The 17,430-nt window shown below is 45.3% G+C and overlaps 2 protein-coding genes across 2 annotated transcripts; both read left to right on the forward strand.

Moving 5' to 3' along the window:
- The first annotated feature begins 1,456 nt into the window (after positions 1-1,456).
- Positions 1,457-6,186, forward strand: LOC127126839 (pentatricopeptide repeat-containing protein At2g37320). Its single transcript, XM_051055847.1, has 3 exons — positions 1,457-3,731; positions 4,007-4,098; positions 5,914-6,186. The coding sequence occupies exon 1, from the start codon at positions 1,557-1,559 to the stop codon at positions 3,129-3,131; it is 1,575 nt and encodes a 524-aa protein (XP_050911804.1). The 5' UTR covers positions 1,457-1,556; the 3' UTR covers positions 3,132-3,731; positions 4,007-4,098; positions 5,914-6,186.
- A 2,630-nt stretch (positions 6,187-8,816) lies between these two features.
- On the forward strand, positions 8,817-14,417 carry LOC127130759 (uncharacterized). Its single transcript, XM_051059723.1, has one exon. It carries the CDS (start codon positions 8,817-8,819, stop codon positions 14,415-14,417), a length of 5,601 nt encoding a protein of 1,866 aa, XP_050915680.1.
- Positions 14,418-17,430: the final 3,013 nt, after the last annotated feature.

The following is a 17,430-nucleotide window of genomic DNA, read 5'->3' on the forward strand; positions in this document are numbered from 1 at the left end:
ATCTTGAGACGCATCCATTTGATGACATAGTATTATACTCTGGATGGTTGGATTGTGGCTCACGTCTCACATTTCCTCATATGCCTGAACGCATCATGCGACTACACTTAGACTATTCTCAGACACCTTGTTGTCTCTGCTCCTCCTTCAATGATGCGTAGAAATATGGATGCCATTTTTTATGACTATCTTAGTCATCTGGTATTGGTGGAGACACGGAGTGTCATAATTGAGAGCGACTGGAGCTATGTCGACGAGTACATCTGGTGGTTCTTCAGAGTGTCACATCCGTATAAGGTGCAGGATGCTCCGGGAGATCCACCGAGGCCAATTCATAAGGAGATACTAGAGGAGGAGTAGACATAGTTAGATCATGATCATGATGTCTGGCCTAGATGTAATCGCATAATGGAGATTGCACAAGCAGGCGCTGACAGAGGTATCTTCGCTGATGGATCTCAGGTGAGGTAGGTCCTAGATGTCATTATGACGGAGGCACGAGAGACACTGATGTACTGGAGACAGCGTCAGAGAACGGGGGATAGAGGAGGTCGAGGAGCACGATGAGTTGTAGTCTAGCATGCATAGTAGTATATAGTAGTTGTTCTTTGCATTTATTATGGATTGTATTTTATTTTTACTTCATTCTACTTTATCGTGTATTTCGACTTTATTTATATATGTCATTTTTTGTATATCGATTGTATGGTTTAAATCTCATCATATATCAGGGCTCCTAACCTTTAGAAATCTTCACTTTCATATGCGTTACCATAAAACAAACATAACATACATTTTTCGTTTAGGGTACAGAGATACATCTCCGTAAATCCTAAGCGAATATGCATTTTCGAAATAATAAACGTGTAAAATACCTTTCAGAGTGGGATGCATGGTGTATGTTTTAAAATATTTCGAACATTCATCTCCGAAATTAGTTAACATTTTAATTTTAACAAGGTGCGTCGAGATATGAATCTCTGAAATCTGATGACATTTTTAATTTTTTATAGAGTATTTTTTCATCCCATAGGATGGGATAAGAAATTCCCTTTTATTTTTCTTAATCTGATTTTTAAATGAAACCTATGTTTATGCGTGAGAAACTTTGAATGAGAGAGGAATAAGAAAGATAAAAGAATAAAGATTATTATTGAATCATAAAAACTATTATAAAATATGTATATATACAAGTATATTACTTATATACTAACTAATATAGGAGTAACAAATTCTAACTCTAATTAAGATGGACTTGTATACTCTTAAAGAGTTTAGCCCCAAATGTAAATATTTTGTTTTCTACTAATATATACAAATTATAAAACACTTTGTTTGAGAATAATAATAAGACGGAAGAGCATATGAATAGTCTTTATGTTGCACTCATTTAAAAAAAAAAGTGAAAATAAATTTTTTAAAAGATAAAAAAATAATTTACAAGTACAAGAATATTCAAATTAGGAGATTCCGAAAATCTCCCTCAGAAAGGCAAATCAGTCCTTCTTCCAGCAAAAATTGTCTGAATCAATGTCAACCGTTTGAACTAAAACTTAATGTCATGCTTTGTGTCTGTCTCAAATTTCACTCAGGCTTGCTCAATGGATCCCGTAAAAATGGCCACAGCACTGTCGTTCCTAGCAAGGAACACGATCCCAACATTTTATCATAAAAATCTATTTTTTAGGCCTTTCTCTTTCCACAAATTAGGACCCAGAAGAACAAGCAGCGAGTTAAATAAGGCTCTAAGAGTCCTTAAACTCGTATCACCCCAAAAAAGTGTCACTGATATTGAAAATCGTCGAAGTCATCTTAGGCTAGTTGAAGACATTTTAGACTATAGTGCAATAAATCCTCTTGCTGATAATTCAGCTTCTTTGAAGCCTAATACTGAAACTACTATTGAATCCTCTGTTCTAGATACGGAACAAGGATTGGGAATTGATGTGTGTTTTTTGTCCCATGCTTTGAGTTCATGTGGGTACAAACGTGACTTTTATGGAGGTATTCAGTATCACTGTTTGGCGATAACAACTGGGTTCATTGCTAATGTTTATGTTGGAAGCTCTTTGATAAGTTTGTACGGTAGATGTGGTTTGTTAAGGAATGCATACCGTGTGTTTGATGAAATGCTTGAGAGAAATGTAGTTTCATGGACGGCGATCATTGCTGGGTTTGCGCAAGAATGGCGTGTTGATATGTGTTTGGAACTCTTCCATGAGATGAGGGGTTTAGAATTGAAGCCTAATTATTTTACTTACACTAGTCTGCTGAGTGCTTGTATGAGCAGTGGAGCACTTGGTCATGGGAGAGGTGTCCACGGTCAAATAATTCGAATGGGTTTTCTTTGTTATCTCCATGTTGAAAATGCACTCATTGCTATGTATTCCAAATGTGGGGCAATTGATGATTCGTTGTACATATTTGAAAACATGGTGAATAAGGATGTTGTAACATGGAACTCTATGATTGTTGGGTATGCACACCATGGCCTTGCACAAGAGGCAATTTGTCTCTTTGAAGAGATGATCAAGCAAGGTGTTAATCCAGATGCTGTAACTTTCCTTGGCATCTTATCCTCGTGTCGGCATGGAGGTCTTGTTAAAGAAGGTCAGGCTTACTTCAGTTCCATGGTTGATCATGGGTTGCAGCCAGAACTAGATCATTATTCTTGTATTGTAGACCTTCTTGGACGATCTGGTTTGCTTCTTGAGGCTCTTGATTTCATAAAAAATATGCCTGTCTGTCCTAATGCTGTGATATGGGGTTCCCTGCTTTCTTCTTCTAGACTTCATGGAAGTGTTTGGATTGGCATCCGAGCAGCGGAAAGCAGGTTATCGTTGGAACCAGGGTGCTCAGCGACACTTCTACAGCTGGCAAATCTGTATGCAAGTGTTGGTTGGTGGAATCAGGTAGCTCAAGTGCGGAAATTGATGAAAGACAAAGGTCTAAAACCAAATCCTGGTTGTAGCTGGATTGAAGTAAAAAACAAAGTCTACAGATTTGAAGCGCAAGATAAGTCAAACAGTAGAATGAATGATATTCTTTTGATAATGGAAAACCTTGTAGACCACATGAGTGGCTTAAGCCTTCAGTCTAAGATGTCTGAGGAAAATATTTGGTTTTCATAATGAATTTTAATGTCGGGGCTATGTAGCATTTCCCGCATTGACTAGAATTTTTGGTAGGGGTGCAAACAGAGGAAAAGTATATTCTGGTCAGTGAAATATTGTTCATTGATAACAAGAAATTCTAGAAGAAATGAAGCTATAGAGACTGAAATTTATGTTGAAAATGTGCCAATGCTCTTGTCCTTGTCAGGACCAAAATTATTGCAGAAAAATAGAAATTTCTGTGGAGTGATGGAAGAGAAACTTAAGAAAGCATGATATGAATTATGTTCCTTTGACAAAGTGAAACCTCACCCATTTGACCTCTATCCATTCATTCATCCTTAAAGGATGACAAACAATTGCCATGTTGGAAAAAAAAAAGGGAAAAGACTTTATCGACACTTGATACTGATATCAACTAGTGTCACCTTGAGGCTGGCATGAGCCGGATTACGATGAATATCACATACAGGATGAAAAAAATCCACATGTAGACTAATTCCATGTTGATTAAGCACATTCCTATTCAGTAAACATTGTCGGAGGTTTGATTTACATCACTGATGGTATCTCAAGCTTTTGGTTATTCTATGTTTGTCCAAAGCTTTTCTTCACCAGGTATTGGTTTGTTAGTTGTTCTATACAGTTAAATATTACTGAAATGAGCACTTACAGTTACAACAACTATGTTGCTTGTATGGATTTTTCAATAATTTCTGGACTTGACATTTAAATATAAAGATATTCTAACCTCTTTTGTTATTTATGTTTGTTCCTAGTCGTTATGCTTCAAGTATTTCTTTGTTCACTCTATAATCTATTTTTAGATTATGTAAAAGCTTAGTCTTCTATTTATCTATTAATTTCATTAGTGATTAATATGTGAATAACAGGGACTGCTTGAGCTCGACAAAGCAAAATTTGTTTCTTCGGATCAAGAAACAGGTCGGCAGCAAGGAGAAATTCTACCCCAAAAGATAGACAGGTAAACAATTTAGTTTTTTACTTTATTTGCTTTATATATCTTTGTACTTTCGTGTTATCTTAAAGGTGTCATCGTTGGACTTGGAGCATAATGGCAAAATTTTGGGAATATATGATAAAAAATTTTAAAGTGGTCATGAAAGGATAGGAGATTGAAAGGCATCATAATTAAAACAAAGGCGGAAATACAATAAGCAAGTGCACTCATAGGAAATAAAAAAAATAGTACAAAGGAAGACTAGATTACTGTCAAAACAATTAAAAATGTTCAATTGGATATTTGGTTGTAGTGGTTTATTTTGTTTTTGGTTTGAATTAGCCCAGTGGTAGACAATAGAAAGTGTAGTTTTAGTTATATTTAATTGGGTGTGTAAACAAAGTCAGCTTCTGTCTACTGACGTGTTCTTGTCCTAGATTGGTATGTCCAAAGTTGCTTATTATCCAATTAGCAAGTTGTTGGAGCATGTTATTCTAAATTGGTAGGTGGGGCATTTTTTTATGCAAAGGTTGAAGTGCAAAAGACATCACTAAGATAGAAAAGATCTCAACTAGATTTGCACCTTAAATATAGACATAATTTGGTTTCTACTAGGAATAAATAAGGAAAGATTAGACTTAGGGATTTCTCCAGAAATTAGTAAGTGGTTAATTGGGTGTGTATCTCATTTGTGTTCAACAATAAGAATGTGTGTATCTCATTTGTGTTCAACAATAAGAATGTGTGTATCACATTCATTCTTGAGTATGAACTTAATGCTCTTATATCCTTAAACACCCTTTTACTTCAATCCCATTTTTAGTTTGTATTAGACCCTCTTGGTTCTTTTGTTAATTAAGTTTTGTGCATGGATAACTGAGATTAAAGAGGAAACAAATTTCAAATTTGGAGTGTGGAAATCAGTGTTGACTAAGTGGAACACAAACTCAAACTCGAGCGAAAGAGTTAATTTTTCCTAAAAAAAGTTCTTGATACCAATTGCTATATATTATGTATCAAGTTCTTTAACTCTTAAAAGTCGTGATTGGTTAGTGAGTAGCTGTTACGATTCTTGCTTCGAGTTCTCTTTTAAATTCAGGTTCTCCGGTTAAAGGTAAGCTCTTAAGAATGCATGGATGATTATTTTCAGAAAGCAGACACACGTGCATGTAACATGACACGAACAAGAGCTCTTAGAAACTATTAGTGTCCATATATATTAACTAATAAAAATTAGATATGGGTTTCATGTATAAAATATCTAAGCTTAGAATCTAGATGGTCATCAATCATAGACAAAATAGGAGACCAAAAAAGAGAAACCAGGAAAGAACAATGAAGACTTGTGTATGTTAGAAGACATGCATATGCGATAACTTATCAATTGCCTAATAAATAAAATACGTGGTTTTGTTCAATGAGTGTCAGAGGCGTGTCAAAGCAAAAAAAAGTTTTTTAGACACGTGACATGTTCGACAAGTGTTAGTGTCCAACACATATTAGACAAACATGCACGCCTAAAACCAAGAGTGTGTCACTCTGGTGGGAAATATTTGACTTGTTCATATTTGTTTCCTTGAGTTGTTGATTATTCTCTAGACCAATGATTCTGTTTTAGTTGAGGACAAACAAAGTTAAGATTATAGTGGCAGTTATTCATCAGATTATCAGATTTCTTGTGCTTTTAGAGTGGATTTTAGTAATTTAATCTCCCAACTTTTAACATTGTTTTTCCTTTAGGAAGTCTTAGATTTCTTTTAACGGTGTAAACTGATTTCTTCTGTACATTGTTATATTTAAATGGTTTTGAGTCTCATATATTGTATTCATGCTTTCAAGGGAATAAAGAGCACAAATGGAATTCAAAAGTTGAAGAGTGAAAAGACCGAGAAAGACTACAAGGGAAGTTATTAAGGAAGATTTCGAGATTAATGATTTGGATAGAAACATGGGTTTTTGATAGAACATTATGGCAACAGATGATCCACTTAATTGACTCCACTTTAGTGGGATAAGTTCTGGTTGTCTTTGTTGTACACTCTTGAGGTTAAAGATTTGTTTTAGTCAATTATGTGTAATGAATAGCTTGGAATTAAAGGGTAGCTTTCCTCACATAGTATAAGGGCATCTATCCCACACTAAAAAATCTAATTAATTAAATGCTCTGCATAAATGAATTTTCTTAAATGCATTTTATTTACATTTGATTGGGCCACCTCCTTTGATTTTGATTGGGGAATGGGTGGTTAAACCTAGTTCAATTTTACAATTTTGATCCGATTGATAGAGTGAGGATTACTCTCACTTATAAACACATGTTCATGTCATATATTATTCAATGAGGGACTCTTAACATCCCATCGCACTCAGGATTAGACAACGGACCGATAGCAGAAATCATAGTAGGTGGCCCACCGAATCTTAAACGAGACTCTTGATACCATATTAATAAATGTGATTGAGCCTAACTCAACCCTACAAATCTGGTTGGTAGAGTCAGAATTATCTCCACTTATAAATACATAAACACATGTCCAGACGATATTTTATCCAATGTGAGACTCTTAACCTCTTAACCATTCTAAATATAATAATCTTACCTTCTTCAATGATTGTCTACCTTCAGTTACTTTTCCCTCTCCATTTGGACATTTTCCATGCTCTTCAAATGGTTTTCCTGATCAATATGTTTATACTTGGTTTGGTTCTAATATTGGTGTTCAAGCTTTTCCATGCAAAGAAAGCATGGTTGTTCCAGTTTCTACTCTATTTAATGATGTTAGGGATTTCATTAAAATACAAAGTGCGATCAGAAGATTGTGAGAAGTGTCTAAAATCCGCTTGTTCATAAACAGTGACGGTTATTAAGTGCCAAAACCACTTGTTTTTGTTTACTGAGTTTGACCGTAATCCCAACCCAAGTTATTTATCTGTTGACCAATTCAAATAATAGGTTAATGTTGTCTCTTTGGATTCTGGCTTTTGTATAGTTTTGAAACTAAAGACATTTTTTTCTTGTTTAAATGACATACTTAATAGTTTAATAATTAGTCTAAAGATCAAAAGCTAAGAATTTTTTTAGAGAAAATGAAATAATGTTGAGATGAAATTGCATGGAAAGAGAGAGATGGAATAGATATTATTTTTTTCCACACTTGCCGTCCCAATAGGTGAGTTGTGATGTCAAGTCATTCCACAAATGTGTGGTAGAACCTCACTTTTCTCTCAAACTTGAGAAATATATCCCCTTAATTCCGTGGTTGAACATTCTCTTTCCCATAACATATATCCACAAAAACTTGAAAGTGCCATTTAAGATTAATGAGAAAATTGGAAAATTGTAAAGAAAAAATATCTTCTTAACTAATTATGACGTTTTCGAAGTCTAAAGTTGTATGAAAAGAAACATAAATTGTTAGTCTTTTTCTTTTTTAAATAGCATTTGTTGTTTTAGGTTTTTGAAAAAAAAATTAGATTGTCATCTCTAAGACATTTTGCATTATTTGCTAAAAATTATGCAAAGGAGTCGCTCACCCACGATGCCTCAAATATAAAATAAATCAGGTCTATATTATACTATTACTATTTAAACGATAGATAATTGGTCTAGAATTATATTTTCTGACGTTATTACACCTTGTTATGGCATTATGACCAATCAAATATCGTATAAATATCACTTTTAATATATGGTTCTTATAACAGTCGTAGATGGGAAGACTTATATTTTTAGACGAAAATATGAAGGAAGAAAATGAGATGAGAATGCCTTTATTTATAGACGAAAATTTGACCCGAATAGAAGAAAATTGTTGGAATTTCGTCAAATTCCTGCTCAAGAATTTCACCAAAGTTTGATGAATTCCGAACTAATCTTGATGAACAAGAACCAATTTTGATGATTGATTACTCTAATTGTTCTTCACTCTTCACTTGAGTGAATCAACCAACCTTGGTTGCAAGATAATATCGTTGCACAATGATTATTTAAGGAAAAAAAAGATGAATTTGGGGAAGAAAAAATGTAGGGTTTTAACAAGAGAAGGAAGAAGAAGAACTTGTGTTCTGGACTGGGCCATGACACTAGGCACGGTGCGGCCCAACGCTCGCCGAGCCCACGTCCGAACGGCCATGTCCAGGCGACCGCGAGGTCACGTTAGATGAACGACCGTCCGCCCGAAGAACGTCTCCTCGGCCCCGTAAACACGTGTCGGGCGACGAGCGGGTCCCCCTCGTATGATCGCCATCCACTTATTGTCAACCCACGTCGCGGGCACCTAAGTTGTGTCGGGCAGAGCCATAACGGCATCTCGCTTACCACGTCACCCAACTCCCCTATATTATCTCCTTAGAGATAGGGGCAGTTGGACCAGGGGGCAGACCTTGGTCTAGGTCTTAACGCTTCTTACGCGTCCCCTGGCAGCTCCTCCTTGGGCCTAGTTAATCCAGCCCATTAGGAGCCTTGGCCCAGCGCTGGGGGCTCAATATAAATACCCCTTTCATGGCAAAGGGGCAGGTATTCTAACTCACACTCTGATAACCTCATTCTGTACCTTTTCTGACTTAAGCATTGGAGCACCTTGCAGGTACACCCCCCTTTTCATTTCATTATCCGGCCCATTCACCAAGACCTTGGAAGGCCCTCCTGATCAGGTGAGATCAGTGGCGCCGTCTGTGGGAACTAGCTATCCCCATCTTCATCAAACGAGGATCAAAAGCTCATTTGTTTCTGTCCTTCCAACATGGCCGGAGAACAACATAGCGATCACAGCCGTCCCCTCGTCAACTACAACATGGACGACGACCCGCCATCCCATGAAGCGGACGTTCGGGACGGTCATCCATCCACCCCGTCTCCAGAGCCCCAAAACAACGGAGATGCCTCTCACGCCCACAATTTAGGGGCAGAGACATTTCATCCCATTCCCGTTCCCGTTGAAGGAGACGCCGTAATGATTGCCATGGTGAATGCCCTCAATCAAGCCGGTTCTATGCTCCACCAGCAGCACGAACGAATCACGGCCCTCGAAGCCGAACGACAAGAAGCCCGGCCCCAGCCGGTGAGTAGGATACAACAGCGTTCGGAGCCAACGAAGAAGCGAGGACGTCGCTCTCCCGAACCCTACGCCAGCAGGGCACGCGCCCGTCGTGACGGTGGTCGAGCGAGAACATCACCAAGGCGCGGGCACAGCCCCGACAACAACGAACTGTCTCCCTTAAGGAGCGATGAGGAAGATTTGCATTGCCCCCTATCTCGGGCAATAATGGAGGCCCCGCTCCCCAAAGGCATGGAGAAACCGCCAAACCTAGCTGTGTACGACGGGACTACAGATCCCGACGATCACGTCGACAACGTCAACGCGATGCTCGACTACCGCAATGATATAACCGGGCACCTCAAATGCCGACTGTTCTCAACGACCCTCAGGAAAGGGGCCATGGCCTGGTACAAAAGCTTGGCCCCTGAGTCCATTACGTCATGGAGAGTCATGAGGTCCATGTTCACCCGGCACTTTACAGCTTCCCGTCGTCACCCCAAGACTGAGGCGACCCTTGAAGCCATAGTGCAGAAGAAGAATGAAACACTGCGCTCATACATCGAGCGATTCAACCAGGAAGCTGTCGAGGTAGATACCACCGAGCACATGAAGAAGTATCTCCTCGAGAGAGGTCTCTTACCCGGCAGTGAACTTAGCAGAGCCGTAGGGATCGAGCCTCCCCGCACCTTAAACGAGCTCCTGCATAAAGCCCAGGCCTACATCAGATACGAGGAAAAGCAGGTGGCACACAATGCCCGCAGCGGACGTAACGCTGGGGAGACCGAGCACTCAAAACGCGATGACACGAGCATTTCCCGTCGCAACGGAGACAAACGAAGAGAAGAAAGACCTCGCGAGCTCCGGGAAGGAAGAGGCCCCGCGGGCAGATATAGCGAGTACACCTTACTGACAGCTCCTCGAGAGCGTATCCTCGCAGAATGTATCAACTCTGAATTTAAGCAGGGCAGGGTCAGGTTCCCAAAACCGTCTGCACCAAAGCCCCACACCGACAAATCAAAGTACTGCCGGTTCCACAGAAGTCACGGGCACGTGACCGAAGACTGCGTCCACCTGAAAGATGCGATTGAAATTTTAATCCAAGAAGGGCACCTGAAGCAGTACACGAGGAAGAACGAAGCTCCCAGACACGACGAGCCAGAGAAGAAGAGACCCCGGGAAAACACACCCCCTGACAACTCTCCCTATCAAGTGGCCCTCTGCGTGTCACGACCGGAAGATTTCTTCCTCCCCGAACCATTGCCCGAGGGCAAGATCACTGCACTCAGCCCCTGGGAAGACTTCCCTACCACACTGGTGATATCAGGAGGAGGGACTAACGGGGAATCCGCGGCCCTCTCCGTCAAACGTAAGTTCGACGAACTCCTACTGACTGCCCCCGAGCAGAAAGCGACATTGACAAAATACCGGGGAAAATCCAACCCAATATCCTTCTTCCTGGAGGAACTCCCGGGCGGATCCCCCAACTCGGCCATCCCACTATTGATAAGAGCAAAGATGGCCCGATTCGACGTACGACGCATCCTGGTCGACGAAGGCAGCTCAGTGGATATCATGTACGTCCACCTCTTCAAGACTCTGAAGCTAGACAAGACCAACTTAGCCCCCTACGTCGGATCAGATCTCCAAGGATTCAACGGAGCAACAACCAGACCGTGGGGATATGTTGAGCTCCTCGTCACCTTCGGCGAACAAGAAACGGCCAGGGAAGTCAAAATCCAATTTCTGGTCGTAGACTGTCCGTCTCTCTACAATTGCATCTTTGGACGCCCGACACTGGCCGAACTCACTGCGGTCCCATCCACCGTCCACCTGAAGATGAAATACTACACCAAATTGGGACGTGTGGTCACCATCCATGGTGACATCGAAGCAGCCCGACGATGCTACGACGCCGCAGTAAAAGGACAGGCCGTAGTCAGCACGAAGAGCAACTGCAACAACAAAAAGCTCAAGACCGAGGATCCTGCCCGAGGAGTCAACGCCATCGACCTCGACTGTCGCATCGGGCTGGACGAGACCGAAGAGGGGAGGTTCCCCAAGGAACGCTCTCTCGAACACCCGGTCCGACCAATCCCCGACGGGGAGTTCGAACTCATTCCTCTTGGGGACGATCCGGAAAGGACGGTGAAGATAGGTAAGGGACTACCCGAGGAAACAAGAGAAGAGCTAGTAGCATGCCTCAAAGAGAACTCCGACCTCTTCGCGTGGAATGCCGCAGAAATGCCCGGGCTGGACCCCGAGATCGCGTGTCATAAGCTAGCTGTAGACCGGGCAGCCAAGCCCATAGCACAGCATAGACGCAAGCAATCGCCCGAAAAGGCAGAGGCTGCCGAGCGAGCTGTAAAAGACCTCTTAGAGGCAAATTTTATTTCTGAAGCCCAGTACACAACCTGGCTCTCTAATGTAGTCCTCGTTAAGAAAAATAATGGAAAATGGCGTATGTGTGTTGATTATACTGATCTTAATAGGGCTTGCCCGAAAGATGCTTTCCCCCTCCCTAATATAGACTCGCTCGTTGACAACTCTGCAGGTTTTAAACTCTTGTCCTTCATGGACGCATATAGTGGATACAACCAGATCCCTATGTCGCCCGCAGACAAGAAACACACAGCGTTCATGACCCCAACGGGCAATTACTATTACAACGTGATGCCGTTCGGGCTCAAGAACGCTGGCGCTACATACCAACGCATGATGAACAAAGTCTTCAAGGACGAAATAGGGGACATGCTCGAAGTGTACATGGACGACATGATCGTCAAATCACACGAGGAGATAACCCATGCTCGACACCTTACGAAGGTATTCGAGCAGGCGAGACAGTGTAAAATGAGGTTCAACCCCGAAAAATGCACGTTTGGAGTCCGAGCAGGCAAGTTCCTCGGTTTCTATCTCACCGAAAGAGGGATCGAGGCCAACCCCGACAAATGCCGGGCATTCTCGGAGTTTTCGACCCCGAAAACCAAAAAATCGATCCAGTCACTCAATGGAGTGCTCGCCTCACTCTCCCGTTTCATCGCCAAGTCCGCCCAGCACGCGTTGCCGTTCTTCAGACTCCTTCGCAAAGAGGCTACCTTCGACTGGACCGATGAATGCGAGCAAGCGCTACTCCATCTAAAGAAGGTTCTGTCCCAACCCCCGGTCTTATCACGGCCATCAGAAAAGGAAACCCTATACTTATACCTATCCGTGGCAACCGAGGCCGTCAGCGCCGTTCTAATAAGAGAAACCGACGAAGGACAAAAGCCCATCTATTTTACGAGTAAAGCACTCCAAGGCCCCGAGCTCCGATATCAGCAAATCGAAAAGGTCGCCCTGGCCCTCATCAACACAGCGAGGAGACTACGATATTACTTCCTCGCACACACGATAAAGGTAAGGACCGACCAGCCAATCAAACAGCTGCTCGGACGTCCGGATATGGCCGGGAGGATGCTCAAATGGTCACTAGAACTCTCCGAATTCGACATACAATACGAAAGTAGGAAAGCCTTGAAAGCTCAGGCACTGGCCGACTTCGTCGCGGAGATGACCCACTGCCCGACCCCAGCAGAAAGCGCCCACAAATGGACGATCTTCGTCGATGGCGCCTCCAGCACGTCAGGCAGCGGGGCCGGGATCATCCTCGAAAATGAAGAAGGGATCCTGATAGAGGTATCATTAGCGCTAGCGTTCCCAACATCGAACAACCAAGCCGAATACGAAGCCTTCCTAGCAGGCCTGAGGTTAGCCGAGGACCTGGGGGCAAAAGAGGTAAAAATATCCACCGACTCCCAGCTCGTGGCCTCACAGGTGCGGGGAGACTACCAAACCAAGAACGACAACCTCCTCGAGTACTTGTCCCTCGTCAAAGAAAAACTTGACAGATTCGAAAAATGGGATGTTCGACACATACCCCGCGAGCACAACACACGGGCAGACGTTCTCTCGAAACTAGCCAGCACGAGGAAAAAGGGTGGGAATAAATCAGTAATCCAAGAAATTCTCCCTCGGCCCAGCATCGACAAGCTACCGCCTCCACTCGAGGTCAACGCTATTGGAGATGCCCACTGTTGGATGACACCCATCTACAATTACCTCACGCGAGACGAACTCCCGGCTGACCCGAAAGAGGCGACCACTGTCAAACGACGCGCATGCTCGTACGTACTCCTCGAAGGCAAACTCTACCGGAGAGGATTCTCCATCCCACTACTCAAATGCGTCGAGGAAGAGAAAGTCCCCGACATACTTGGAGAGCTACACCGGGGAATTAACGCCCAACACCTCGGCGGACGATCGCTCGCACGAAAAGCCCTTCGAGCAGGCTACTACTGGCCGACCATGCAAAACGATTCGAAAGAGCACGTCAAAAGATGTGACAAATGCCAACGACATGCCGACATGCACCTCGCACCCCCGAACGACCTCAAATCACTGTCCTCCCCGTGGCCCTTCGCGTGGTGGGGCATGGACATCCTCGGACCCTTCGTCACCGGATCATATCAGAATAAATACCTCATCGTCGGGGTGGATTACTTCACCAAATGGATCGAGGCGGAGGCACTGGCTAAAATAACCGCGCAGAACATTCTCCGGTTCTTCAAGCGCAACATCCTCGCTCGGTTCGGTATACCCCAGGCACTTGTCACAGACAACGGGACACAATTCACGGACGGAGGATTCCAGGACTTCGTCGCCAGCCTGGGCACCACACAGCATTTCACGTCTGTCGAGCACCCGCAGACGAACGGGCAAGCAGAGGCGGCCAACAGGGTAATCCTACGTGGCCTCAAACGCAGACTCGGTGAGGCAAAGAGGGCATGGGTCGAGGAGCTACATAGCGTGCTATGGGCCTACCGCACGACACCACATTCTACCACCGGGGAAACCCCGTTCCGACTAACGTACGGCACCGAGGCAGTCATCCCGGTGGAGATACGGACGCCAACGAGGAGGACAGAGGAGCCCCTAGACGAGGAAATGAACGATGAAACCCTTAGAGCCGAGCTCGACCTAGTCGAGGAGATACGTTCCGAGGCAGCCCTCAGGGAAACAACCCTCAAACAAAAAATAGCACTACGCCATGACGCGAAAGTCATAAAAAGAGAGTTCCAGGTCGGCACCCTGGTCCTCAGAAGAAACCAGAAAAACCCGAGAGAGGGCAAACTGGCAGCCAACTGGGAAGGCCCTTACCGCGTCCGCGACAAGACGAGCAACGGGGCCTATTACCTAGAAAACCTACAAGGAGAACAACTCGCTCGACCATGGAACGCAGAAAAACTTAGACAATATTACAGCTAAATACACCACGGGGAGACGTGGCAGGTACGACCACGCTCTTCGTCCCCAAAACCCCAGGGAGGAACCACGAGACCCGGGAACGATCCGGGGTCACATGACAAACACAACCCTCCCCGACGGTTGGGATCTTGACCAAGACTCAACGTCGAAGTACCAGAACTGGCAGGGCACCCAGCTCGCGATGGGAGGGCCCAAGCCTCGAGACCAGGGTTCGAACAACGGACCCGGGCTTCGATCCCCACGGGCACAAAAGCCCGACACTTCGTCGGTTCCCTAAACCGAGGAGATCAACAAAGTCGAGTAGAGTACAAGTTCATACAAACAAGTATCAAACACAACGAGCACAATGAATGATGACGAAAATATTCCATACATTAATAACAATAAGTGCGGCCGAGGCCAAGTACGCCCGAAGGCCATATTACAACGCCCGGAGGCCAGAATACATAAGGCGCGCAGGCCATAAAGCAAAGAAAAACAAATACACTAAGACTCCACTCGGAGCACCTCTTCATCCTCTTCTTCGTCTTCCCCCAGCTCCTCCTCCACTTCGAACGGGCAGATAATCTCACCTTCCCGGACGCAGTAGTTGTAGGCCGACCCCGCTGTCACCAACCCAGGGTTCAGAAGCCCGAGCTGCTCGACAGCATTGTCGAAACCCTCTTTGAAGCAGGCCACGAGATCTTGGTTGAGGGTCCGAATATGCCCTAGCAGCTCACCGCGCGAACCAAGAGCGCGTTCCTCCTCGGTCTCATCGGCCAGAGGGCGGACCTTCCCCTCGAGAGCCGCAACCTGAGCCCGTAGGCCAGCATTGTCCTCGGCCAGCTTCTGATGGTCGGCCACCTGCTCTTCCAAGCTCGCCTTAACAGCCGTCAACTGGTCCCTCTCCTTCTCCACCTCCTCCAGCTTCTGGCTCAGCCCTTCCTGCAGCTGATGCTCTTCTTTGTAGTCCGACAGATCTTTGGATAATTTTTCCTTCTCCGTCCGAATCTGCAAAAGAGCATCCTCCAGCGAGGCAGTGGAGACCGAAGTGTCGGTCAAAACCATGGCCGTCTCCATCACCCGGATGACAGCAGCAATATCCCTGGCCAGATCCTTTCTCCGGGCAGCAGCGTCCTGGTCCAGAATAGCCTTGGCCTCAGGCGCGGGCACAGCAATCGACTCCTCGGCCTTGAAGAACGACCGCTCCACGTAGCAGGGAGGTAGAAGATAGCTGCCCGCTCCATTCGGACTTCCTAGAGACGCCCTGGTGAGAGGCCCAGCCGGACGCTTCCGTTTATGAAGGGGGGAAGCCGCTGGCGACGGACTACTATCACGAATGTCGATCGGGTTAGCCCGAGGAGGAGAGGAAGGGATCACGCTCGCCGCCTGCGAGGGACCGACCCCGGCATCGCCAGCAGTCTCCAAGACGCGGGCCACAGTTTTCTTCTTCTTCTTGGACACCCGGTCAGGAGCGCCGACCTGATTCGCTAGCTTCAGCACCCGATCGCGAGCATTGGGCATGGCACCTGCAAACAAATTACACACAAACATTAGCGAGCGAAGTCATAAACAGAAATAGAAAGCTAAACAAAGTCTGCCTACTCAATAACGCCAGAGCTTCCTCCTCGGTGTCACACTCGAGCAGAGCCTTCGTATTGATGTAACGCGTCTCGGTGATGGGTTCCCCGGCCTCATCCAGGAAGGGCACGCCCTGTCGATTCGCCCAGAACCCCAAGCTGAAGCTCTGCACGTAGTCGACCAGCTTCTTGTATGCGAGCCTATCCTCCTCGCCGAGCATCGCATACTTGACTCGGTAATGCGCCGTGGAGAGATCGAAATGATCACGCTGCCACCTCAACGGTATCTTCGACATCAGCGTCTCCTCCCCGTTGGGTTTCCGTTGATAGTAGTATAGAGAGTGAAGGGCGGCCCGAGTAATCGGCATCACCACGTACCACCGGTTCTTGAAATGGCGAACAGAATCCTCGTACGTCTTGAACAAACGCACGGGCTGCTTGAAAGAAACCCAACTGTGGCGACCACGGGAACCGGACCTCTGGAGATGGAAAACGTGGAAGAAGAGGGCCCGGGTGCAACCAATGCCGAGGAACTGGCAAACCAACTCGAATGCCCGCATAAATGCGAGAGCATTAGGATGCAGCTGGGACGGCGCCAGCCGGAGCCACTCGAAGACCGACATCTGGAAGGAATTAAAGGGCAGTCTAATCCCCGCCTCACGGAAAGCAAATTCGTACATAGTGAACTGCTTCCCCGGGAAATGATGACAAATGCGGTCTTCTTCCTTGGGGGCGCAGCAATACCAGTTTGGTGGATCCTCCCGGCCTATTGTCTCGACCATAGCGTGAGCAACGACGGCCTCGTCACAGAAGTCGGACCCCTCCTCCAAGGGCTCGTCCGCAACCCAGGAGAAGTCGACCTGCCCGGAAGAGGAGGCATGTTCCGTACCATCTCGGACACCCCCATCCCCGACAGGGAGACGAGCGATTGTCGCATCTTCGGTGGAAGACCCAGAATCTTCCCTCCTCGGTCGTAAACGCCCGGTTGCACCTGAAACGCAGACAGAAAGAGTGAATTCGACGTCATATCAAATCCACCCTTCCACCGCAGGTCAAGTGAAAGGGCGTAGCGGCGACGGACACCAACCGTGCTCAACTCGGTGACACATGCACTCTATAGAGACCGGGCACAAACTTCATACAGCCTATGCAAGTATTGCCCGGCATATGAAATTCATGCCCGGTACAGTACGATCCCAACCCTATTTTCGACTGGTTAATATACACCTACGGTCCACTGCACTATTCCTAAGCTAAACCTAACCACATTTCTACAAAAATAATATGCGTTTGACAGAAACAACAAGGAAAAACAGTGGGTCAAGGTGGAAAACCATACCTGACATAACTAAGTTGAAAGGGTTGCGGTGGTGTCCAAGCGGAAGGCGGTGGTGCGGATAGGAGGACAGGCGGAGACGGCGTTCCAGACGGTTGAGCGAGCAAACGTGAGAGAA

This window comes from Lathyrus oleraceus, chromosome 3 (assembly GCF_024323335.1).
Source record: "Lathyrus oleraceus cultivar Zhongwan6 chromosome 3, CAAS_Psat_ZW6_1.0, whole genome shotgun sequence".
Taxonomy (NCBI): domain Eukaryota; kingdom Viridiplantae; phylum Streptophyta; class Magnoliopsida; order Fabales; family Fabaceae; genus Lathyrus; species Lathyrus oleraceus.